The following is a 27,681-nucleotide window of genomic DNA, read 5'->3' as shown; positions in this document are numbered from 1 at the left end:
ATTGCAATCCTTTTTGCTCCTGCAACATCCCTTTCTCCAGGAGCTTGTCCTTTAGTTTCATCCAAGGAAAAGTGGAAGTAGTTCAAACTACAGATTTTAAGTCCTGTAAGGACAGCCACAAACAAATGTCTGTAACATATCATTAACAAATTTGCCTTTGGTGTCTGAGGGTCAAGCCACGATTCTAAGGCTTGAAGTGACTATATGTCAATGAACCCAAAGGCCATACAAGACCAGAAGGTGAAAACCTACATCACTAAGCACAGGAAGACTCAGGGACAAGTCACGTGTGTGTTGAAAGTTTGGTCCCGTTAGAGATTCAGAAGTCGCCGGAGTTGTTCCAGAGTCGGTCTTCTTCCTCGATCCAAAAACTTCTGCCACTCCTGTGAGAAGGTTCGGGGTGGCACCCTACACCTCAATCTTACTCCTGAAGTAATTTGATTTCGCCAATCCCACAAATTGTTCTGGCACATCCTGAGTTTTCAGGGCTGTCCGTCACCTCTAAGCAGATAAGAATTTCCCAAGACCATGCTCTGGATCTTTGACTCCTTTCTAACTCCCTCTGGTGTGCCTCAAGGCCCACAGAGCTGAGTGGTTCTCCAACTGGGTTACCACTAATAGGTTTGCCCCTTGGCACCAGCTGGTTCTTCTGTTCCCATAATGGGGCCTCCCCCAGCTCCACTTTTAAGAACACCTCCAGCTCCACTCTCAAGTCTGCCTCCAGTGCCATTGTCCACACCTGTTCCCAGTGCAGTGATGCAGACTCGGTCAATGCCAAAAGGCAAGGCCCCAATAGTCCTCTTGGACATAGTCAGTGCTGTTTTGACTTCAATCAGAGTTGCTCCCGGGTGCCATTGAGGCTCCATTTTGTCTACTTGTTCTGCCTTCACGGCATCAACAGCACACCCTGCATTCCCTTTTCAGCACAGATTCGGACAATGATTAATATGCGGGTGATGATATTGGCCAACCTTATGAGGAGAATTGGTAGGTTCACCTGCAGGAGGCTAGTGGCCTTGACACGTCCCCTGAGTCTGGTCTCTTTTCACCCCTTAGTCTTGCCACACAGGCCAGTGTTTTCTATGCCATGGTTATGCATAGGGTAGCCAAAGTCCTTGACCTCCAGCTTCCCACCTTGGAGGTCAAGAGCAATGCATCTACGGAAGTTCTTTAGCAAAGGCAGATGTCTACAGAGCTCCACTTACCATTTAATGCGGCCCTGATGGATGCCTTATTTTGGTAATGAGCCAAATCTGGCTCTCTCGCCCACCGGTCAACTGCCAAATTGCACAACAGCACCACCTGCCATGGTGACCCTACATTTTAATCTCATCATCCCTCGCCTTAAGGTTTGGTGGCCCATGTGTCTGCAGCCCTAATCCCAAAACATACCGATGACTCCAACCCCCCTCCAATAGCAAGTCAAAATGGGTGGAGACATTTGGGAAGGGGCTTTTCTCATCGATCAGCTTGGAGCTTAGATCAGTAAATTCCAGCTGCCTGATGGGGTACTGTTCTCATGCCCTTTGGGAATTGGTGGCTCAAGTCCTCCTTAGTGTCCTCGGCCATCTCTTATCAGTCCGTGTGCAGGCCAAACAAGGCCTGTTGCAATGTCACCAAGTTCACATTTAATTAATTTTGGCTTGGCCACCACAGTTTCCTTTAGGTGGGCCATTGGCATCAGTCCTGCCATTCACCGCCTCACTTGGCTATGGTCCACCGGTTTTACAGGTAATGTCCAGCCGTCCCTCATGGATATGCCATTTGACGGGGTGCAACTGTTTGCGGACAATGTAGATTCTGCTCTTACGCAGTTTAAGGAGAGCAGGGCCATGGCATGCTCTCTGGGCTTGTCTGTCCCATCTTGTTAACTGCATCAGCCATACCTTTACTTTGCGGCTTTGGCAGAGTCACCCCATATGGTTAGCCCATCCAACCTCAGCAAGGCACCAAGCAGTTTCCTGGCTGAGGCTTTGGTGCCCATGACCCTTGTGATCAAGGTCAATGGGCTGCCCAGTCCACAATCTCCCCCGCACACAACCTGCCAAACACCTTTAGCGAGCTCAAGGTGAAGCACAGCACTACCACCTGGTGGGAGGCAGGATCCAGCGATTCTTGCTGGATTGGCGGGCCATAAGCTCGGACAGGTGGCCCTTCAATTGTTCAAAAGGAATATGCGTCGCCCTTTCTTTCCATTCCGCCGCACTTTCCACCTCTCCCGGCTGCATACCCCTCCTATGACTGGCAGACCATTTCTTAATTTTGATATTAGAACATGAAAGTCTGGGGAAAGGTATTGTTTAAAGCATTATGGGGCCAAGGCTTCATCTTAAAATTCTTTTGGGAAGACGCTGGGATGAGAAGGAATTGAGACAGGACTCCTTTTGGAAAATAAAGGAGGCCCTCGTTAGAGAAAGGCTGCTAATTATTGTTCTTTCTCACCACTGCTAGATTGACAAATTAGAAGTGTGAGACTAGAGTTTCTATTGCTCAGGTGAGGTACTTTCTACGCAGGGCCTTTCCTTTTGTGTCTCTCAGTGCTACAGGAAAGCTGAAACACAGCCAGATGCAGGATCTCATGCTTCATCATACTTACGTTGTGAGTACTTCAGAGTAGACACAGATTATTTCGACCTGCCTTGAGAAGCATTATTTTAACAAAATCCACTAAAACAGACTGTTCTTCTTCATCCCACCCTGATCATCCTAGTGAAAGAGGAGGAGCATCTGTAGCACAAACATTTCAAGTATAACATTCCTAATTTGTGTTTTCCTTCTATCAGATTTTACAGCAAAATGAAACCATTTTTTATTTTAATGTTATTTACTCACAGGTGACAGTGGTGTGTGCATGCACAGGTGTTGACATGTCCTACAATGATATTGCAACTCATGCAAATAATGCTATTTCTTTCTGCAGGTTTGCATGCTGTCTTTAAGTCTCCACAATATTTCTAAAAAGCCTGCATGAAAACTCTTGACTCATTTTTCTTTCAAATGGCTCTCCCCTTCCTTTCCATCATCTTCATGAGTACAACCTACTCTACATCACATGAATGTTTGCCTTAATCCGTGTTACTGTATTTGTGCATGTTGCCCACAGCACATTTTAAATATCACATCCTCTCCTCTAAAAGTCATACCAAAATAGAACAGGAGAATACCTAATTCTCCTGTAGCTCATCTAATAAAACTGTCAACCAATGCATGAAATTCCCGATGCCCATCTTTCCCTAAAGATCATATCTAATTCCTACTAAAGTAATTTACCACATTGAAACCGGAGTAAAGGCATGGAATGGCTCCTGTAGAGCAGAAGTCGAATCCCAATAATCAGCAATAATTACCCAAAAAAAAAAAACAAACACTAACCCTGGGAAGTAGAGCAGTGTACTGCCCAGTGTAAAAGTACAACAGTGCCTTGACAGCAAATGCTACATAAAGCAATTACAATACAATGTATAACACATACTAAAACGGATACCATAACACTCAGTAGCCAGAGTAGATTGTAGTTCTTACAGGTTGCTTAATAATTCCATTTTACTGCTTGATACTCTTATCTCACATCAGCCAGAACTGCTAAGGGTTATGTCCATCACCCACTACTTTACTAGTCCACAACAATACACCAGCCCAACACTAACTGAACAGGCACAGAATATTTAAAGAGATCTGCCACATACCACTGGCCAATAGAGGACTCTTACTGTAGTACAACCCTGCAGGTCCAGTCTAGCAATATACTATGGCCACTTGGTATCTCACAAGGACAGTCCGGTTTGTGATGATTTAACAACGTCCATCTCAGCAGATCGCTCCACCACTTCTCCCTTTAACCTATTCCTTCTCTAAACAAAATATTTCAAATGGAACATCCCACTACAGTAACCAGCTGAATGGGCTATGAACATAAGACCTCTTAAATATGACCTGCTGTTCAAAGCTGCCAGCTTACTGAAACCATAAACTGCAAACCTTTCTCTCACACTTCTTCATCCACCACACAGCTAAGCTCTGCGTCCCATAACCTTACTTTGGTGGTCCTAACGCACAGCTTGGAAACGCTTTCCACACAGGATCAAAAGAAAGACAGTACACTTCCAACCAAACACCATATAGTGTGTAGAGTACTACCCTTGTATTCAAGTGGCCAGACCCCCATTTAAGGGTAAGTGCTGTTTAAATGTTGCAATACAGGAAGTGCAAGACCTTTTGACCAGAGAGGCTACTGAAAAGGGTGCTTGTGCCAGAAATAAGAGAATAAGGACAAATTCTGAATGTTCACACTGGCCCAGGTCATCTGCGCTTGCACCTAGACTGAACGGTGGCATTCAATCCACAGGACGCCTAGTTCCAAAGACCTATACTGCAGGACATTTGGCACTACCTGTGGGTCCTAGTGGGACAGGAGCATTTTCAGTTCGCTGTGATCCCCTTTGTTCCCACCAGTGCCCATTATGTGTTTACTAAAGTGATGGCCACATAGGCAGCACATCTTCAAGGTTCAGGGGCTGCAGTCTTCCCCCTACTTTTATGACTTGCAGTTGAATACAGGCTTATGCCAGGCAGTCACCAACCATCTCCAGACAACGGCAAATCTCTTGTTATCCTTGGGGATTCACATGCCAAAATCACACCCCTTCATTCGAGCCATTCTGGCCACGGTTCAGTTTCATGTGTTTTCCTTGGAGAGTAGAGTCTACGACATTCAGCCAATTATCCCTATCTTTCAGCCTTAGTCCTGGATTTCAGTGAGATCTACTCTGAGGCTCCTGGGTCTGATGGCCTATATCGTGCTGGTCAACCGTGCCAGCTGGCATATGCGGGCTCTTCAGTGTTACCTATATCCAGATTTCAGAGGACACTTAAAATATCTGCAGTGATGGATAATGGAGTGTAGCAGGCCCTTTCCCCTTCCCCAAACAGAGCTAATAGTAGTGAACGATGCATTGCTTCTGGGTTGGGTTGGGCATCTAGGAGAGATGAAGATCTGAGGCCTCTGGTGTCCGGCAGAGTTCTGGCTCCATATCAGCCTTCTGGAGCTGAGACCAATCTGCTTGGTACTGAAAGTCTTACTTCCATCCATCCATCAAGGGGAGACTGGTACAGGTCCTTACAGACAGCACTACTGATAGAGTGGTACTGCAACAAGCAGAGTGGGTGGGTTTCCAGACATTGTGCCAGAAGGCCTTGCACCTAAGGAAATGTCTGGACCACCAAGGAATTTGCCCCATGGTGAACCTCCTGGCAGTATCGTTGGATGACAGGATGGATGACTTCAGCCATCGGCGCTTAGCGGATCACAAGTAGCAGCTACATCTGGAAGTGATGCAAGGTCTCTTCAGCAAATGGGGAGGGCCTAGGCTCAATCTCTTCACTACCTTCAAGAATGTGCAGTGTCAGCACTTCTGCACCTTGGAATTTCCAAGCAATCTGTCACTGGGAGACTTGTTCCGCTTGGAGTGGACCTCTGAACACCTGTATGCCTTCACACCAATACCACTCCTGCCACCAGGTCTCAAAAAGATCAGGACAGACTAGGTCCAAAGTCATCCTAGTGGCTCCGGATTGGGCATGGAGAGTATGGTATCCAGACCTCCTGGGCATGAGCATCTGTACTTTGATCCGGCTGCCCCTTGTTGCAACAACATGGAAGGGTTCTGCACCGAGCCTTCACAATCTTCACTTTCATGCTTGGAAATTGATCTATGACACCTGAACTCCTTCAACCTTTCTCCCAAGGTGGTAATTGTCATCCTGGCAGCCAGACATCCCTTGACAAAAATTGAATGTGCCTTTCGTTTGCGACCTCCTCCAGACAAAGTTATCAGACATTTTGTCTTAACCCTAACCTGACATGGCTTTGCTCTGGGCACAGTTAAAGGGTACCCTTAGGCTATTTTAACTTGTTTGCTGTTACTGGATCACCCCTCATTGTTTAAGTCCCAGTTATGCACTTTTTGGAAGGTTTACATTTGTCTCCTCCATCTTCCTTTGTCATGACCCATTGGAACCTTTACTTGGCACAATTGTTTTTATGTGCAGTCCATTTGAGCTGTGTCACAGCTGCTCCTTGGGGCGCATAACCCTCAACACCATTCCTTGGCATCATAATATCAGCACATCATGTGACCCACTGTATAACACATTCTTCACAGACAGGCTGGTTTTGCAGACATGAACATCCTTCCTGCCTAAAGTTGGGACATTGTTCCATGTCGAGCAGAACTTCACTTTACGCGTGTTCTATACTCCCCATTACCCCTCTTAGGTGAAACACCATCGCTCGGTTCCCAAGAGAGCACTGATCCTTTACATAGCTCTACTAAAACAATAGGTTACTTACATTTGGTAGTGCCCTCTCTGGTAGAGAGACTACCTAGCTGCAGATTCCTCACCAGCCTGCCCATCCTCCCCGTTTTGTGGTTGTATCCATTAATTAGATCTCAAGGTTAGGACTCTGCACACTGGACACGCCAATATGCTTTTGGGGATGTGTGTCTGGGGGTCATGGACATCCTTGAAAGCAATTGATGTCAGCACGCAGGAGTGGCCCCTCATAGGTCCGCACATCATTTCTGGAGTGGAACGTCATCAACACAGAGCTACACAGTGCCACCTACTGGCTTACACATGTACTGATGAAAGGTTTTCGGATCTAGTCTGATGCCTGGTAAATATTTAAAAGGTGAGGAATCTGCGGCTAGATAGTGTCTACCAGAAAAGGGATTACCAAAGGTAAGCAACTTGTCCTTTAACAATGGGTTTATTAGCTAAAAGTTGATAAAGCGGCTGATTTTGCAGCAGAGACTTGAAAAGGAAAAGTGTTGGATATGAAACAGAGGAAATAGGGACTTGATTGAAAAGATAAGAGGAGTCAAACTTAATGTAAATATTTCCCAGTGAGAGAGATTGAGAGTGGGGGATTAAATGTTTCTTTTAGTTTTTAGAAAGCGAATGGCTTAATGTGAGCAAGGAGATATCCAGAGCTGTAAATTTGCCATGGAATTTGGTAGTACAATGGTTGAATTGAGAAAATACGAAGCCAGAGTTTTCATCATAGATGTGAGAAAGAAAGCAAAATGTGAAATAACAGAAGAACAAGATATGGTAGAAAAAGAGTGGATCGGGTATAAACCTTCCGAGATGGAGATGAAGAACAGGATCAAAACTGGGACTAATGAGATGAAAAGTTTGCCTGGAAGATAAGGAGATAGGGGGTTATCACAACTTTGGAGGAGGTGTTAATCCTTCCCAAAAGTGACGGTAAAGTGACGGATATACCACCAGCCGTATTACGAGTCCATTATATCCTATGGAACTCATAATACGGCTGGTGGTATATCCGTCACTTTACCGTCACTTTTGGGACGGATTAACACCTCCTCCAAAGTTGTGATAACCTGCATAGTCTCTAAAAGATAGTTGTCCGGTAGATATATCCTTATGAAAAAGTAATGTAGATATTGCTAGACTGCCCATTGATGATTGAGAAAGTCAGAATGTTGTCTGGGGAATAAACTTGTTTTTGAGTTTAAGCCTGCTCAAATTTTGGGAACCTATCACATCTAGTATAATTAATTATTTCTGGTTTCTTAGCACAGTTTGAGGGTAAAAGTATTTTTTAATTTGATAATATTTGCAAAATATCTTGATGCACCCAACTGTAGTTGTATTGCATAAAAAGATAATGTTGATTGACAAATCCAAAATGAAATCCTACTCAACTTTTGTATGGACATTTGTTTGTTTATCGTTTGCTGTTAATTTAGGACTTGTTATCTCATATGCTTCATGTGGATCCTCATCAACGATATACAGCAGAGCAAGTACTAAAACACTCGTGGATCGCTTGCAGGGACCAATTACCACACTACCAGCTTACTAGACAAGATGCTCCTCATCTGGTTAAGGTAATCACAACTCCAAAACATTTGGGTTGTCAATCTCTCCACTTTAATGTTCTTCCAAATGGGCCGTTAAACAGGTTTGGGTTATTGTGGTTAGACAGAAAACCATTTTAAGATGGGGATAGCTGACACTAACTTTGTAGCTACTTCATGACCTCAAGCCGTAGATGCTACGGTATTTTGCATGGTGACAGTCACATCTTTCTGAAGCTTAAATATAAGAAGAAAACCTTTTGATGAAACAGTAACTCAAATACAATTGCATTAAACTCTAGAACGTAGACTAATTTATTTTTTAAAAGGGGAATGTACTTTTGATGCACTATAGTTTAGGTGGGCCTGATTTATAGTATGGCACTGGTAATATGGAGGACAGGATCACCATAAATCAGGCCCAAAATGTTTAACTGAATTCTTTACTTGAGGCACATCTGAAGCAGCATGACAAACAAATAATTTGCTGATATTACAATGTTCTAGTAGACTGTTTGTATCAGTCAGATCACAGTAACACACTTTCAGGAACATCATGAGTATTCTGCCTCAGAAGACCCAAGCTCTTCTATCCAGGACTGACAAAAAATGTTAAGCAAGCTTTCATAAACTTCTCATCAAACATCTCCCCCATGTGAGAATTCCTTTATAATTTAGTTGCCATTCCAACCCCTAGCCTACTATGCCCAGTCACTTCCTCAGTAGCTCGAATTTGGACTCTAATTTCAGAACGTTTCCCCTTTTTTAAGTCTGCAGTAATTCATGCTCTTCTTCTGATACATTGTTTATGAACAAAAAAAACCTATACCAGGCCCATGCTCTCCTTGCAACACAAAGTCTGGAATTTCTTGTTATTAAATGCCCCTTTCTGGGTCGATCTGCTACTAAACTGCTTTATCCCTTTCACTGATGCCCTACAAACGAATCTAAGGGCTCTCGCAGGTATAACCCACTTCATCACATCAGCCCATCCTAAGAAATGTTCACCTACCCTCAAAAACATCTTGTTACCCCATTACGTAACATTTTCTCCAGATGGGTAATGAGGGGTATATCAGCTGGACAAACATATCAGCAGTTTATCTGTAACTGGATTAAGGCAGCCTCTGCAGAGAGCTGTGCACTCTGGAGGTAGCAGCATCTGGTGCTGCAAAGAGTGGAGTGCTGCACAGAGTGGCATACTGCCAGCAGTGGAATCCTTCACAGAGAGGGATGTTACAGCGAGATACTAGAATCTGAAATTGCATGCAGTGTAATGTTGCACAGACTGTTGTCTTATGTGGAGTAGTGTGTTGCATGGAAGGGAATGCTGTGCTTAGCAGAATGCTGCATGCAGTGGAATATTATATGGATGGTGTGGAATATTGCATGAAGTATAATGTTACACTGAGGTGAATGTTAATTGATGTGGTATATAGTGACTACTGCCTCATCATAAGTACTTTGACACCAGCATCACTAGAAAGTGTAAGACACTATAAAAGATAAAATACGTACACTGCTCAGCTTGCCGACTTCAAATTGTTTTAGGTGGTATGTTATTTTATGTTCTTTACCAATAAGGTTGTACCTAGTTTGTTACTGTACTAATCAGTAATTCCTGTCAATAGGTAGGCTACCAACGTTAAAAGCCGTAGCCACATTTGTATCCAGGAGCAATATCATGCTGACTTGTCACTTGGAAATACATCAAGGGGTCCCTTTTTTCGTTGCATGAGATTTGGGGCAAACAAACGATTTAGGGCGCTGCTTTGCAAGAGTTCTAGGCTGATCGGTGTGCAAGAGCCCTGAAAGTTGCACACTTTTAGCAAATGGGAAGAGGGTCTTTTTTGCATTAGTGGATTGCTGTGCTTTTGAAATATAGTGGAAAGTAGCAGACGATATCGGATATCCTGAGAGCATAGCTACATATGGGTATGGGATATCTACGTTCACAAATTATAAGTCTGGAAATAAATGGATAGACTTACTAATATGGTAACATCCACCAAGGGAACCATTATGGAATGTTTATGGTTCACATTATTTCCTTATTTGTTAGTTTTTCTTTAGTGCCTAAGAACACATTTAAGCATGTGGCTCGTATCGGCCCACCTGGTAAAATCCATCACATTGTCCCTTTGAAGTATCTTTCAGTAAAGAAAGTAAGAACTGGTGGGGCTCCATTTGACATTTTTTTTGCTCACTCAAGTGGAATAAATTTGGGAGCACAAAGAATTAAGAATTAGGGTAAATTACATTCGTGATTGAGGTAATCTGGATTTGTTGGTAAATTTGCTAATATGCCAGATGTTAACCGGTCATATATTTATGCTTTATAGTTGGGACTGCACTGGCTCTAGAAATTGCATTGAACACACAAAAGGTGGTATGTTTGTCACTATTCCAAAACATGTACCAAATGGGATTCTTAGTAAATAAAATAAAGAAGTCATAATGACCTCAAAATGTAGGAGTAAATCTATGTAAGTGGGGTTAAATTTGTTAAAGCCCTGGTATAGGAATGGTGGTCCATAGTGAATAGAGCTGTACATGAATGACGAGGATAGGTTTACTATAGCTGGTATTGTTTCTTTCTATGAATGTATTTAAGCAATTACACGAGTATAATTTTAAAGATATTTGGAAAGCATTAGTTTTTTAAATATATCTTTATTGGTATTTGAGGTCATTGTGATAATAGTGCAGTACATGAAGTATTTCCTTGTCGTAATTCTAATATACAGTGTGCATGCAAAGCTTTCACTGGGTTCAATCGGTAATTAGCGGTTCCCTATCAAAAACCAGTGATTTTATCATCACATTGGATCGCCGTGCTAGTAATATCCGTCTCTGGGCGAGCACACTGTAGCTAAGTGTGTGTGGAGACCACGTCCTTTTTAGGCAATGGCTTCTCATTTCTGGCCATGTGGAACCTTCACCAGTTGCAGTCAATGTAGGATGAACTATACCATTAGTCAATGCCAGCCTAATAAGCAAGTAATTTGGTGGAACAGTGAACTATTGACTAATGGAAAAATAAAAAGAGAAACTAACACAAATATAACAAAAGAGTGGGGTCTCTCGGTGGGTTTGAGTGTAATCATAGTGTCATATTGTAATAGGGTGGGGGGCAGCATACAGGTTTGCGGCCTTTTACTAACTCCCAGGGGTTCCATGTGCGCTTATAAGTATCATGTCTTAGCAGCGGATGAGGTGTAGCTAATATCACTTTTAAGTGCCCTGTATCTGTCGCAATGAGGATTTAATAAGACCCACTTATGGTGGGGTCGGGCTTGCGTGTCCCATTCCACACTCCATCTGGTTCAGCTCTCAATTCAGCTGTCTCCTCCCCACTATAACTGCTGGCACTCTGGTCTGAGCCCGTGTCTCCTTCTGGGTGTTGCCAGCTCTCCAGGACCTCAGCCCATAATCCCGCTATGGGGGTCTCCCGATCCTCGAGGCGTCCTCCTATCTAAGTGTGCTCTCCGTTGTTCTGGCCCACAATGTGACATCTCCAGCCCATGCCTCTGGAAAGCATTCGTTAGTAATTACAATGTTTAACTTTACATGAGTACTAATAATTCAACTGCATTTTAGTTCCTATTTTTCTGTATAAAAACATCCATATCAGGTGCATATAACATACCATTTGTATTAAATAGGTAAATATTGCTTAGAATAGAATAGGGTGGATTTATAATTTTTTTCTGTGAATCTATATTTTGAGGGAGAATGTGCTGACCTGATATGAATACTCAGAGTAAGAGAACTGATGTATAAAAAAAAAGGATCAATTGCTTTGCATACACTTTTTTTTATTTTTTATTTTGCATTCTTGTATTGACCTTAATAGTGGTGTATTTTACTGTTCTGGAAAAAAAAAATGTATTTTCTCCAAAATATGAATTCTAATATGTAATTGTCTTTTGTGTCTTTAGGGTGCAATGGCTGCCACTTATTCTGCATTGAATAACAAGACTTTTCAACCAGTTTTAGAACCTGTTGCGGCATCAAGTTTAGCTCAGAGACGTAGTATGAAAAAACTAACATCAACAGACTTGTAGATGCACAATGGCATCAGTGACAAACTGAATCAAAGGAAATAGAAAGTGACTTTCTGCCCAATCTGTGGTCAAAAGGCATTAACCGTTTCCTCCTACATTACTTGAATCTTCTCAATAGGTCCTTTACAAAAGACAGGTTCTAACTGTGTTCTGTTATGAGGACAGTGTCAATGTATTTTAGTTTATTTAAGTTGAATATCAGGGTACGTCACACAGATTATTATAAATTTCTGTACACTGAAAGTGTTTCTGGACTTAGTTGAAAATATTAATATTTTACATATTGTACAGTTTTTCTGGGTTTGTTTTGAAAAATGTTTTTGGGGACCATTGTGGATGACATGGAAGCATATCAAAATATAATGCCATACAGTGCCAGTATTTGGACCTACTAATCCTATTTTAAGCTTTAATGGTCAAAATGTAATTTGTCACAAGTTATTACCTTTGGGCCTTTTTTTAATTGCCTTGTGCCCAAAACAGGAGAAACCTTTTCTCTGTTTTCATGTTTTATGTGCCACACCGCATGTCTCTCTCTCAGACTGACGAGGTTTGCTGTTCATGGCGTGTGTTTTTCTAATGTCTGTGCATATGTTTATGGATAAAACATTTGAAGGTTGATTTTGAGAGACTGCTAGTTTACTGTAAAGGACCTTTTGCCTGTGCTCGAGTGCACTCAGAAGAAAATGTGCACCTTCAATATTAAAATGTTGATGCTAGGATGGTGATAGTCTCTAGATGCTGCTTTGGAATGCATATGCAGCTGCTTCTCAATTGACAATAGACTTTTTGCTTAAAATATGATATTTTATTTCAACAGAAACGCCACTGATATTTTTTCAGAGACCCTTTTTGTTTTGTAGAACAGAATGAGAATGGATTAAGTTGGGTTTATTTTCGAACGTTGGGATATTTTGTTTCTGTATTTGTGGCATTAGCAGACCTAATGTGTTATGTGCGTTTTAGTTTGCTCTAAAACAATGCACAATTTTAATCCAGTAATTTAATTATTATATAGTTTAATACTGGGTGATACAAATGTGACCTGAAGTCAAATTTAAGATGTTCACTAAGTACAATAGCTGAAGTCACTCTTTGATTTCATTAGTTTACTTTTGCAACTATCTGACCCCAATATTGCTGCTTTTAGCAGGAATTATTCCTGGTCCTCACATGAAAATACATTGTATAATTTAATATTACAAGGAAAATTAAGTTTTACCTGAGGACAGAGATTTCAGTTGATGATAGTTTTATATTTTCTTTAGTGTGCCTTATCGGACACATATTTGCTACAGTTGTGCTTGGGAAATTAATGAACTGAGGGCTAACATATTTTTGAAATTATGTTCATTGTGCTGTCTTCATTGTCTTTCTCGCTGTCCTCTAGTGCTGGAATTTAGGGGCCAAATACAGGATGAAATAGTTACATATTTAAATCACTTGTAACAATAATTACAATCTCAGTTTTTTAGAGAGGTTAAAATAGTTTGCTTGTTTCTCTCTGTATTCTCCCCAAGATGCTGCTTGATTGATGGCAGTGTTGGCTGAATTTCAGTGTAGAAGTACCTGTGCCTTAGATATTTAGATGTAATGTCTGTTGGTGTATTTTACCATTTGTCTTTCTTTTGATTTTGTAAATTATGAAACTTTGTTTTTAATATTATTATTTTTTTATTGCCACATTGAGTTATAGTAAGAAGCTAGTTGCCTGGCTTCAGCTGCCCCTCTGATGTGGTGGCCCATTGTAACATCAATATTGGAAGGCAGAGTATTGTTGAGAATCTAATGCACTAATATTAACAACAAAATGTAATAGCTTACAGAATTTGATGGGAAATGGTAAAATAAACCATTCAATTCAGTGAAGAATAAAAAAGCCAAGCAGATTTCCATCTCCCACACCGAAACTGAGTCTATGACACCCCTTTAACTTGTTCCTAAGAGAACATGACTGATGTCAAGAGAGTTGGCGGAGGCAAGCATTGAAGTGAAGAATCGTGGCTAGGAAATCAGTGAGGGAAATGGCTCTGCTGCAGAACACTCATTTCTAAATAAGAACTGGTATCAAACATATTACTTCTGCATTAATGGTATCATCACGTAGACAGATATAATCCTCAAAAATATGAATTTCATAGGGTTATTTTTAAAATAAGAGGTAAATGTATATTTAACATTATGCTGTTCTGTGTTAGACACAGAAAAATAAATTATCTTCACGCAGTAGCTGTTAATTGTGGTAAATCGTTTTCAAATACTGCTTAGCATGTATTATGATTGTACTTCTTTTTGCCTTTACCTGTATTTCTGTTAACATCATTGGTTATCCCTAATGAAGGCCACAAATTATGGTGATTGTTAAAATTCTTGAGATTAGTGTTTCACAAGTATGACTTCAGAAAGCCAAAGGTTTTTATTTGTTCCTCTCTTTATGCTAATTGTCACTCTTCAATTGCTGTATCACTGTTTGTCTTGGAAGGATAATCTTATTTTTAATCTGGTGAGTCCGCTTCTTTAATGATTTTTGGCAGCCGATAGAGAAAAGTTCTGCGGAATGCTGCTATCTAAAATGTGTAATGCCTCTTCCAATATTTCTTATTATAAGCCTCTAAAATGGTATCAATAACCTAAATCACGTGATTCTGAAGACCATAATTTGAATTGTCATGTTTCATTAGGACGTAAAATCTCCCCATTGGGTTAGTCCCTAGAATGAAGCCATGTTTTTAAACGATTTCAAACACAAAATGTTGAACAAATCATTGCAAAATTGCTTCCTATGTGGATTGTTACACAAAATGAGAAAAACTAGTTAACAATGCTTTTTTCCTGAAGTGTTCTTGTTCAGATCTATAACACATGTAAACATTTGCCAGTTAAAACGATTTTGGACATGCGCAAAATGTGATGATTGTGTAAAAATTGCTCTGCACTTGCACACTTGTAAAATGTGCTCAAATGGTTGAACTACCAATATGGCAGATTTCTGTAAATTCTTCATTCCTAAAATTATGTGCAAAGAGATTTTAACGTGTCCTATCCTAACAGGTGTCCTGGACCGCAACCCCATCACTTTCTTAGTGGTAGAAATTATATCATTTGCATAGCTCTTTTTGGAATCCAGGCATGTGCAGGGAAATTGACATATTAAGCTGCAGAGGCTAAGTCAGAGGCTGGAGGAAATGGGGGGAGAGGGAAGTACTGCTGTCTCTCATGTCACCCTCTCCCTCCATGTGTCTTATGGAAGCTAATGCATAGTAAAGCAGGGATGTTCATTACTGCTTTATCCAAGAAGGGCCTGAGAGAAAAAGGCACTACCTGGCCCTTCCCTATGCCTCCAGGGTATGCCCTTTGTAAATAGCGACCTTGATGCAGAAACATTGCACCCATACATTTGTGGGGAGCAAAATGTTCCTCATAAATGTGCATCTGCCTTTTGATGAATCTTGGCCAGATAGATAACTAAATTAGAATGCTAGACATTCAGAAGATACAGCCTGTGATTCAATTAACAGAATTATGTTCATAATACAAAACAAATGTGCCAATAAATGTCCAATTTGTTTCCATAGTGCAGTATGACTTACTTAAGAAATCACTGCTTATTGCCACCCCGGTTCCTTTCAACAATCAGTTGTTTTGCAGATTGATCCACTTCCCAAAAATCTCACTTAAGGGGATTTTATTACACAACAATTATTTAGTTCACTATGCTCTAATTTTTTTAAATAAATACATTTGCCAATGTCTACTACCCTCTATACATGAAGAAGCAGTAGCACAGCATAAACCATATATGCACCTCGACCAAGTTTAATAGCCTTTTTATTGAGAGGTGAGGGCGTCTCATGACCCAATAGAGGCTTCACCTCTCGTACGTCATGGCTCCTTCCAACACTCTGCAATGGCAAAGAATAGCATTTAATACATATGTATTATTTATCCTCTGCCAGTGTGATGAATGTAGGCCAAAAAAAGCATGTAACAGTGAAAGCATGTAGTGCTAAAGGCATATTCATACAATGCAAAGTTTAATTTTATTTACCCATAGCCCAGTTTCACTTGTTAGTAATTTTGAGAGGCAGATTATTTGGCCCAGTTTCAAATGAACTATGTAGTGAGACTAAGTACCTGATTTAGATTTCTGCGGACGTGATATGCGTCACGTTGTTATGGAGTAACTCATCTGACGAAATCTTAATCAGTCCCTAATCTTTGGCTACATACCTTAATTTATAACTTTTATATGAAGATTAACATAAACAAAAGCATTCATGGATATTTTACATTTCTTATGTGAGTCTGATTTTGCCTTGAACATGCTGCATTCTGAATGACGTAGAGTAGATGAGCAACTCTGTGACTCATGAGTCAAGCACCAGTCTGCAAGCCTCATCTGTGATTCTCCACATACAAAAAGTGAATCTGTGGGAGCCGTGTGAGGGTCGGGTAAGCACACCTGAACCTGACAGAGGTGATTTACAGAGATGTGAAGATGTCTTTTGCAGCCAGTAATTGGCTAAATTTGGCCACGTCTCACCTGTGAGACGTTCTACTTTTCCTTATGTCTTGACACTACCATGCATCTCTTAACCCTAAACCTCACTCTGCATTCACTATGAATATATAGATCATGCCATGCATGACTGAAGGGCGTACTGTAACCCTAGTACCATTGCTAATACCACTATTAATTGGTACTGCGTGCAGTCCACAGAGAAAGATTATAACTTATTTGTTGACATGGAAATGTTATATAATTTTAGAAATTGATAAGACAGTTTACAAATTTGATCTTGGGAAGTTCTATGCAAATTGGTAGAGGAGGTGAGGAGTAGAGGGCATAGACTCAAACATGGCATTGCCCATTCAAATTATGATACAGAATATTTGAAGAGCGACATCACAAAAGACACGTGCCTAAGCCCTTGCTCCTGATGCTGGCCACATGGCATTGCTGAAGGTCATGCATTTTGTCTACTGAATGTTTTCACGGATTGTGACCAGTAAAGAGGAGATCCGGGCACAAAACATAGCTAGAGGTCATACCCTGAGGCTAGTGTCTGCTGGCAATCAGTGCTTTCTGTCAGCAATTTTTATGACAAAAAGGAGAGGAGTACTGGACATTGTATGCCTACAGGTCAGGCTTTGTGATCTTTCCACATCAGCAGGGTATGCTGAGCTTGTTTTGCAGGACAAAAAAAAAAAGTTATATGTGAAGCCTAAAAGGTTGTGCCGTGTTCCCAGTGAATTGCAATAGGTCATGCCCCAAGTCCTGCAGATACAGTGCAGAGGGTATAGTCAGTAGCCATATCCAGTGCCCTCTGGGCATGCACAGACAGGTCATGCCTACCAGGTTTTGAAGACTAGAGTAGTGAAGATTTTCATTTGAAACGGTTTTTTATTAGGAACGATTTTGGAACCTGTAAATAATTTGCACACTTACTGGTTTGCAAATGGGAATGCAGTTTGCAATGTAACCTATGTACCAATGGGTCACGCTGCAAATTGTCAATTCAGAGGGGGGTCACAAATTTACATGCCCAGTGAATATTCATTAGGTAGATACCTACCTATGACCCCCCTGTAACTGGCTGCAAATGCAGGGATGGGACATATGGCAAACTTCCGTTCCTGTATATTTTTTCCAAACTGTAATATATATATATATATTTTAAATAGCCGTTTCCATTAAAGGAACAGGTGTTGCTTTAAATAAATGTCTCTCAAATTGGATTATTATTATTTTTTTTTTTTAAACAGCCGTTTCCATTAAAGAAACGTGCTGCTTTAAATAACTGTCTCCCATTAAGGAAGACATCAAACCACTGCCTCCTCTCCTTCCCCTACAACGTAGCATAACACAATTGTACGGGGTTTTGAAACCGAGTAGTGATTTGCTACCCCAATTGACACATGCCTTTCCAAATGCCAAATTGGAGGTTGATGCCCTTTCACGTCACGTTTAAAACACTTTAACCTTCCAAGCTCCTAAAGAGCTATTTTACATTGTAAAAAAAATAAAAGCCTCTTACAGTTGCAAACCATGTGGTTTTTCGACTTGCAGTCCTTGCAAACGAACAAGGCTTTGTACATCAGGCCTGCGATTTTTAATGTTACAAGCTGAGCTTAAGAAACATTTTTTAAACATTTACTTCAGATACAGCCTTGGCGACAACTCTAGTAAAGAGCTCACTGGCCTTTAGGTGGCATAATGTACCGTTCTGCACGTTTAAAAACTCAAGGAAATGCCTTGAATACACTGGTGTTCATTCTTTGTGGGGTAACACCATATGGTTATCATGTCTTCTGCAAATGCCTACTGTTGAGATTGACAGCGCTGGCTACCTGCTGTAGTTTCTTTTCATTATGGTTACAGCCTATTTAAGTATTTGCAGTTTAATTCTATTGCGTAAACTATGCTAGGCCATATTGCGTTGAATTTCGGTTCTGATCTACGGACCAATTTCACTTCTCCACATTTAGCTGGCTGTACTTACCATTCTTTTGTGAGAGCGATGGACCCCGCAAAGGAACATATTGAGAAAGCAGCATGTTACTTACAAAGTAGCATTACTTCTCTGCAGACTATTTCTGTCCTTTGAAACATGCCGTTACATCTGTCCTGACCTTCAAATCCAACTAGTCTCATCTTCTGAGCAGAAAACCTTGAAAGGAAACCATGGAAAATGCAGTGGCTTGTGCTTTGAAGGTGGCCCTTCATATGTGTCTGTGGACTTCTGTCATGTTTTTTAGGGTTGAGCGCAAAGCGATCCGTTCCTCTTCTAAGCTCTCTTTAGGGGGATTTTAACCACGCCAATATTACGTCACTCACTTTCATTGGTTGTTGGGCTTTCCTTTTAAAATCCGCTTGTTTTCATTCGTGAAAGGCATGCATACGTCATGCTTTTTCCGTTATTTAGCCCTCCTCGAGAGCACCAGTAAACTACTGGAAACATACGAGGCTCCATGTTTTTTCTATGGTTTCTGGACTACTTTTTCTCTTTATTTCACAGCGTGATTGCGCTGTGTTTTACAGAGCGTGATGGCGCATTTTTGTTTTTTTCTCCATTTAATGTGTCAAGAAAAGTGCTGTTAGGAGTTAATAGCTCTAACTCGACGTAATGTGAGACCCGTTGCATTGTAAATGTTTGTTTTATTTAGGGGTCAAGTGATAATGGGGCTTTTTCTAGCTCTAGGGCTAAGAAAATCTAAGATTGTATTAAAGAAAATGAGGTGTGCATAATATGCGCATATAAATTAAATATAGATTTCTATCTTTGTGTCCAAAGAAAATTCATTTTAACTTGAAAAGATCATTGCCCTTGGGACATTTATGAAAAACACCTGACACCCTGTCTCCTACACCATTTCACTGACATTCACAAAAAAGTGCATATGGCTGTTTGAGAAGAAGCCAGTGCTAGTTTGAGAAGCTTCAGTAATGCCTATTATGACAGAGACATTACTTTTACAAGACTATATACAGTAAGGTATGGAAAGTATAAAATAATGTGTGGAAAAATTCTCTGCCTTACAACTTGTCATACTTCTCGGGAACCATTAGGTTTCGCTGCAGGACTAGCATATACCCAAATACCATTAACAATAGGGTGACCGGATTTTAAAAACAAAAAACCAAGACGTTTCTCAAAAATAGAAGAAGGATTAAAATTGTACTTTATTCGAGCACCATAAAATGACAGCGCTCATCAACATAGAAGAACAAAATAGGTACTAAGAAAATACATGAAACGCATTTTTTTAATTCTGTATCAAATCTTTTAATTACATTGCTTTTTTATTATAATTGCTAACCAAACCTGCTTTGGAATACATAAAAACGTGCATCCAACTGTTTTCAGTCGACCCTCTATAAAAACCGAGATGTAAGCCAAATTTGCTGAAATCTGCCAGGACAGCTAGTGAAAACCCCGGACTCTCTTGGCAAATCCGGGACGTCTGGGTACCCTAATTAGTACCCCAAGCGAAGAAAAGTAATACAAAAAAAAAAAAAATGTGGAACCCACACTAATACACCAAGATAGCTTTAAAATATTGGGATGGCTATTTCATCGTATGGAATGAAGTTAATCTACCCACGTTTTTATGTATGTATGAAAATATGGCGTACATCAAAATCATCATTAAAACTCCATCCTTTTTAGAAATGAACCAAAATCAATTAACTCAGTGTACTGGATGTGGTATTTTAAAAATGCGACTTCTATTCAGATGTTTAATAGGTTTCAGTTTCTCTGTTAATTTACGTACTCGTTTCTAGGCAGATTATTTTTTTGTTGTTGCAGAAAATACATGTTTGATACCAGAAATAAAGTATATAATGTATTGTTTTTGGCAGACATTTCTTTAAAGCATAATTTGTGACATTGCTTTGAATACCCTTCCACGCATGTTGTTGCTCTGTTATTCTGATTACAGTTTTATCCAATGAAATGCTTTTACTAGGTACAGAGGTGTACATTAAGCAAGGCATTACCTGCAAATAAGTGAAATGTTACCGAAGGTACTCCCACAGATCAAGTAAACCAAAACGCACTCCCTAAAGTTTAATAAATTGTAACTTCATCGTTTCCATTCCCTCAACATATTGTGGATTTTGTACCATAATGTATTTATTTCATTTTATTTTTAAAAACAAGATGTTTCTTTAAAGCTCTGTATATATTGACATTAAAGTTTGCATTGTATTACATTTTTCTGTCGTGGCTCTATTTTTTTTACTGCAAAGTATCTACTCAGCTGCCCAAATATTGTACACCGTCACAATGACCTGACACAACTGTTCCAGATAAAATAGTTTGGAAGCAAACTTTGACTAGCGTTTATAAACATGGAATGTTACGATGCAGTCAAGAAAAAACATGTGGACTTGATTATTTTATCACAAAAAAAAAATGCCGTGGCATTCGTGACGCACAGTGATTTTTACATCTTAAAATATATAGCGACGACACATTTCTTGTTGGTGGTCTTTACAGTGATACCACCACCACATACACATACAATAAACAACCAGTGCTGAAGTAACAAACGCCAAAGCATCTAGTGTCCAAATTGAAATTCCCATCAATATGGCATCAATAAGCAGACTGTCAGTACATATCTGATTCATTCTCTGCTGAGCAGAAGTCAGTAATGAGTGTATCTACACTAGTTTGGCATCCTCCCTAATGTCTCCCAGTCGTCCCGTTGACTCAGGTCAATACTCCTCTGGGTCACTCCACTGTGCCAGTATTCTCGGCTACCCTGTAAATGCCGAGACACCCAATGTATTTGTAGTTTTGGCAGCGCACTGTCAAACGGACCTATTGCTAACAATATACATAAAGTGGGCTTTGGATCTGCCCTATTAAAGCACTGACCTTCTTAGACCAGCCTTTTGCAGTCATTGGCTTGAGATTTTGTAAATCACATTCTTATTCATCCTAGTGGATTCTTCTCTTACGTAATGCTATTGGCTGTTGAGATGCATCCTTTCACCTCCAATCTGGTGCTTGTATTGAACTGCATGAGGGACTACCTTACATCTATAGACTCCCCTGTCTGCACCTCCTGATTCCTTCCATTTGTCTTGCTTTAATGTGCAAAGTCGTCTGGCCTCATGATGTTATACCCAAACCTATTGGCTTTCCAAATGCTAGCTAAATCGAATCCTGCATTCTACTTGTGATGAGGTAGGTGCTTTGTGACCAGCTCCAGTAAAGCTGTTACTGTGTCAAGTATTAGAATAATTCATCTAATTACATTGATCTGTGAAGCTATATTATGCCAATCAACCTAGGACTCTAAAAAAAGAAAGAAAAAGAAAAGAAAAAAATGCAGGAAGTCAGCGTTTTCATGTGTGCAAATGTGCCATTGCGAGATCAATTCCAGGCTCATATTAATCAAACCCCACCCAAGAAAGAGGAGAAGAAATCTACAACAGTCAACCCTCTTAATCTAGGGAACCCCAAGTGGTTTTTAAAAATTGCCCTCACCTGCTAGATAGTGGCATGCTTCGACATGGGTGCCCGTACTCACCCTGACTCCAGTATGCGTGACGCCGATCCCTTACTCCGCTGGATGATAAACCTATCTCCATTTCCGACTCAGAGTCAACACCACCTCAATGCCCCCAACGTCGACCCAACATCATCCAGACCATACTAACCCCTGTATTTACCACCTTTAGACAGGTTCATTATCCGTGAGAGGGGCGATGAAGTAGGGTAATATCCTTTTGAGAACGACTCAGACAAAACTGGTACGAGGAGCTGAGTGATGCCAGTGTCCTGGACAGCTCCTGAGACTCTGGCATACTTTCCCTTCCAGGTCCTGTTCAGAAGAAGGTTCCTCCTTTGCAACAATGATGCACAGGGCAGTGAGTGGCTTGAAAGAGGTGATTAACCCAGGGGCGAGCTATGCAGAATCTGTGCTCCCCTTTGAGGCCCTTATTGATGTTCTCCCAGGGGCCTGTTTTAAACCCTGAACGGGGCTTCTGTGCAATGCATGATTGCCTGTTGCCATCGTCCTGCTGCAGGAGACTCATCCTTCCTCTCTCAGCATCCCTCCCCTGAGAACCTGTGGTACAGGCCTCAACATCCAAAGCTAGCCTTAATGCATTCCCTTTTCTCTCCAATAGACAGGGAATCCAGGAGGCTAGATAAGTTTGGGAAGCACATTTTCCCTTACGCCAGCTTGGCCTTGCAGTCAGTGAACACTGCATGCCTACTGGCCTGATACTCCCATGTATTGTGGGACTTTGTTCCGTAGTCCCTGTCTTGCAAGGCCACAGTCTTAACTAGTTCACAGTGGTCCACAACCATTTCCAGTTTGCTGTCCTCCCATATGGCCTCACAAGTGTCCCCTGGGTATTCACCAAAATGATGGCTGTGGCTACAACTAATCTTCAGAAGTCAGAGGTTCCAGTCTTCCTCCTAACTCGATGAATGGCTGTTGGAAGCAGACTCACCACAGGCAGTTGTTGCCCACCTCCAGACAATGACAAATCTGCTTTTGATGGGGTTCATTTTCAACATGCCGAAGTCGCACCTGACTCCGTCCCACATGCTACTTTTCACTAGAGCTATTCTGGATATGGATCAGTTCTGTGCATTCCCTCTGGAGGGGAGAGTCTAGGGCATTTGGGACATGATGCCAATATTTCAACCTCTCGCCTGAGTTTTTGTGGGACTGACTGAGGCTTTTAGGCCCTGATGGCCTAATATCATGTGGTTTTGCAACAAAAAGGAAGGGGTGGGGGCCATAGACCCTTTGATAGGATGCTCTCCGCCTCTGCACCTGGCTGAAGCACCAGGAATTCTTCCTGGTCGTACAGCACATGACAGGATCCCTAAACACCAGGGAGGATTAACTCAGCTGTCTATGCCTTGTGGATCATAAATGACCTTACATCCAGAGGGGGAGTGGTCTCTTCCAAAAAGGGAGAGATCCTTGGCTCAATGTGTTTGCCACTACTGAGAACACGCACTGTCTTCACCTGTGTACGCTGGGGTTCCAATAGTGTCTCTTGCTCTGAGATGCGTTCCCCCTGAAGTGGAACTTCCAATTCCTGTATGCCTTTCTGACGATACTACTTGTGCTGCAAGTTCTCAATAAGATCACAGCAGACTGGACCCAAGTCATCCTACTGGCTCTGGATTGGACATAGAGAGTATGGTATCCCAAACTCTTGAGCATGAGCATATGTTCTTCGATCAGGCTACCCCTTTGGGAAGATCTTGTGTTGCAGCAACAGGGCAGGGTCCTACACCCAAACAACCTCCAATTTCCTGCCTGGAGATTGATCAGTGACAGTTGAGAGGTTCTGATCTTCCTGCAAGGTCTGTGATGTGATATTGGCAGCAAGGAGTCTCTCCTAAAACTGTATACTCCAGCTGCTGGAATAAGTTTGTGGCTTGGTGGTGTTCATGCCATGTGCACCCCCTGTCTACTCCTCTCTGAGTTATTGCTTGTTTTTATGGTTAGTCTAGCAAGGCCTTGCCCTGGGCAGTTTTTAAGGTTACCTATTGGCTATTTTGGCTTTATTATGGCTGCCGGATCAACCCATCCTGTTCAAGTCACAGATTTTGAAAGGCTTACAGCATTTGTTCCCACCTACCCATTTCGTGGTGCCCTAATGGAACCTCAATCTGGTGCTTACATACCTCACACATTCTCATTTTGAGCCCATGCACAACTTCTCTCTGCAGCTCTTGACAATCAAGAATGTTTTCTTGGTGGCCATTACATCGGCAAAGAGGGATAGCAAACTTAAGGCTTTGTCAGTTTACCCTTTTTACACCACTTTTGTCCTAGACAAATTTGTCTTTCGGGCTCATGCCTCCTTCCTTCTGAAGATGGTTACCACCTTTCATGTTGGCCAGAACATCACATTGCCTACGTTTTTTTTTTCATTCCACCTCATCGTCCATTGTCTGAACCGAAAGAGAGCGCTCTTCTACATTAAGTGCACCAAAGACTTCATTGGGTTCACTGGAGAGAAGAAGGGCAAGGCTGTGCAGAAACGGACCATCTCCCAATGGGTTGTACTCTGCATTAGGATGTTCTGTGGCTTGGCCAAGAAGCAGCCCCTGAGGACTTGTGAAGCTGTGACACCAGGATCAAGGCTGCCACTACTCCATTAGTGCGGGGACCTGTCCTGGATATCTGTCAAGCCACCACCTGGGCATCACTCCACACGTTCTCAGAGCACTACTTCTTGCACAGTCAGATCCGTAGTTATTGGCATTTCACACACTTGATCCTCCAGGACTTTTTGATTTGAGACAGTCCACAGACCCACCTCCAGGGAGGTATTGCTTGGGTATCTCTTCTATGGTGAGGAATTTGCAGTTAGAAGTCTGTATCAGAAGAACAAGCTACTTACTTTCAGTAAGACTTTTTATGGTAGGGACTATCTAACAACAGATTGCTCATTGACCCTTCCATCATCCCAAACTGGACTCTTCACCTAAAGATCCCATTTGGCACTTCACACTGGTCAAATATGGCTTTTACATGATTCCACGTTTTTGGTGTGGCAATAATCACAAAAGAAACTGAGGTCAGTGTGCAGAGGTGGTGCTTAAATGGGTACCACAGTGCCACTTCTGACATGGATAACGCTAACACAGAGTCGAATGACACTACCTCCCGATGCTCGGAGGTCCTACTCAGGATTTTTCTGATCCAGTCTTACATCTGGAGATTATTTTAAGATGAGGAATCTATAGTTAGGTAGCATCTCTACCAGAAAAGGCATTACTGAAGGTAAGTAACATGTTCATCACAACCTCCAGGAGTGAGGAGTTTCATTTGAATGTACTCTGGAAAAGTTGAGTTCTTAGGCCTTTGATGAAAACATTTGTAGTTACATTCAACCCTAAGGTGTGGGTTCAGTAGGACCCCAGACTCTGATGGATCTGTCTCTGTGCTAATCGTGGTAAAGGCTTGTTAAAATACAAATGTACCCTTGTTAAACACAGCCTTCTTTTAGGCTTGTGGCGGCCTGTCTCTAGGGATTTTATCCCAGTGAGTGTTGTGTACGGTACACAGCATTTTGAACTTTATTCTTGCATCTAATTTCTGCCTAGACAGTTTTTTTTAAGGCTACTTTTATGTAATCGCATTGCATGCTTAGGTACCTTGATGCTTGGACAAAGCAAGTCAAACTGTTTCTTTGAGAGCCTGGACTAAATGTTAAGATATTCTGTGGCTTTGGTCTGCTGTACAAGGTGGTCTGTATAGTGGTATGGAATGATTCACACTGTAGCATGAACAGTTGTAGATTGATGTCCTTGACCACTGCTTTGACTTAAGGAACGAAGGAGAGTTTGAACCCAAATATGACTCCCAAGCTCCTAGCTTTCAGTGTGGTGAACGGTGATACTCTTAAATCAGTGGGCCACTCAAATGGCAATGAGGTTGATTCTTGTTCCTCCATAACCAAGATTCACGTCTTAACTCTCTTCAAACAGTGGAAACTCTCTTTCATCTAGAATAACACATTATCTAGACAGGTGGGTATGTTGACATGATTTGCTAACCTATGTTGAGGGTGAAAAAAAATTGACTGTCTAGAACAAACATTATGAGGCTTAAATGATTATGCTCTGAGATGCTGCAATGTGTGTAGGGAGATGTTGAAAAGCAGACATAACATGATGCTTTCCAAAGTGAAGATTCCATGGGTCAATTTTTAGACTTGTTGGTTTTGATGGATTCGACTTCAAGGTGGAAGATAGTTACTCTAACCTATTCCTTCAGTCTGCTCTACGGTTTATGCTTTTCAGTGCTGTGGACTGCTAAGAGATTGGGAAAATAAGGACTGAATTCTTGTTTTTGTCAAAGGACCCCAACAGCACTTCTTTGATATTGGTCTGGGCAGTTACAGCCTCAAACCAGGTAGGTAGAGATACATGACGAGCATACGTCAGACATGGGGATCGGTTATGACTTTAACGGACAGAAAAGCCTGTCTGCCGAAGTCCCGGCAGGCAGGTTGCCACCAGTGGGTCCGCCTCCCCGTGGGTCCATTATGAGTTTTCTGCTGGCCCAGCATGAAACAGCCTACAGCATTGTCTCTGGCTCATAATAGAGCCAGCAGCAATGCTGTATTGTGTAGGGTGCACTAGCATCCGTTGCAGTATTCACTGTCTGCAAAGCAGATAGTGAACACTGCAACAGGCTTGCCATGGGGCCCCTCGTCCCCGCCAGCTGTTTCATGGCAGTGCTACCGCCTTGAACCTGCTGGCGGAGAGGGGAGTCGTAATCCCTAGGGCAGCACTGCTTGTAGCACTGCCCTGGCGGATTAGGACCACCAGCACTGCCAGTCCGTCCTCTGACGGAAAATGCGGCTTTCGGACTGGCACATTGGCAGTGGTCCGACTGCCCTTGCGACCCTGGCGGTCTTAGGACCGCCAGGGTCGTAATGAGGGTCATAGTCTCGAAACCTTCTCGTAACTTAGTTTTCCGTGACCTTGGTCAGGTGGGGTACATTAGACATTGATGCATTGTTGATGTAGACTTTGGGTTAATATAGGTATTTTTTTTGTAGGCAGACTAATGCTGTTTAAAAGAGTCCTACAATCCATTGCAGAAGATGAATTGATCACAGCTGTGAGATCTGCCTCGAGAGACAAGAGTAACTGCTTCATGCACCCTACAGTGCAGGGCTCCTCAGGAATATTATAAGCTTTTGTTCTTTGATATATATCTTTAGTAAAGGGGTGGGAGGCAGTAAAGGAACACTGAAACAGGGATGGTCTTGTTAAGTGAAGATGATTGTTCAGGGTTGCTAATATGGAATTGGGAATTTTAATTGTTTTGTAATCAAAGAGCATCAGGAGGTCTTCAGGATTTTGGAGGCTCACTAAAGGCATGTTTTCAAGGCTTTCAGGTTTGACATCTCCAGGTAGATGTTAGTTTGATTGTTGAATTTTGTTTTTTTCAAGACTTTGTGGTGGTTTCCACTGTGCTTTTAGTAGGGAGCTTGACCTTTGTTTCCACCCTTGGTGTTGGGACTAAATCTGGCGTGTAAAGATCACCTGTATTTGCATTAAATCACTTAATAATAGATTTTGTGATGATTTTTCAGTTAACTCCAGAGCAGGTGTGCATTATGGTGGAAATGTTCCAGCTCGATTATAGAATAATAAACATTTATAGATATTGATTTAGTTAAGGTTTGTGTTGCCTCACGTTCTTACATTTTCTAGGTG

At 41.5% G+C, this 27,681-nt stretch overlaps 1 protein-coding gene across 1 annotated transcript in view; it reads left to right on the top strand.

Annotated features, from left to right (window-relative positions):
* The window catches only part of RPS6KA6 (ribosomal protein S6 kinase A6), a 322,514-nt gene extending 304,805 nt beyond the window's left edge, over positions 1-17,709 (top strand). Inside the window, exons 21-22 of the mRNA XM_069212593.1 lie at positions 7,776-7,916; positions 11,828-17,709. Coding sequence (XP_069068694.1) covers positions 7,776-7,916; positions 11,828-11,953 — 267 coding nt within the window. The 3' untranslated portion in view covers positions 11,954-17,709. The remainder of the gene's footprint in view (positions 1-7,775; positions 7,917-11,827) is intronic.
* Positions 17,710-27,681: the final 9,972 nt, after the last annotated feature.

This window comes from Pleurodeles waltl, chromosome 2_1, assembly GCF_031143425.1.
Source record: "Pleurodeles waltl isolate 20211129_DDA chromosome 2_1, aPleWal1.hap1.20221129, whole genome shotgun sequence".
Taxonomy (NCBI): Eukaryota; Metazoa; Chordata; class Amphibia; order Caudata; family Salamandridae; genus Pleurodeles; species Pleurodeles waltl.
The sequence above is the reverse complement of the archived record's forward strand: the minus strand, read 5'-3'. Positions and strand labels throughout refer to the sequence as shown.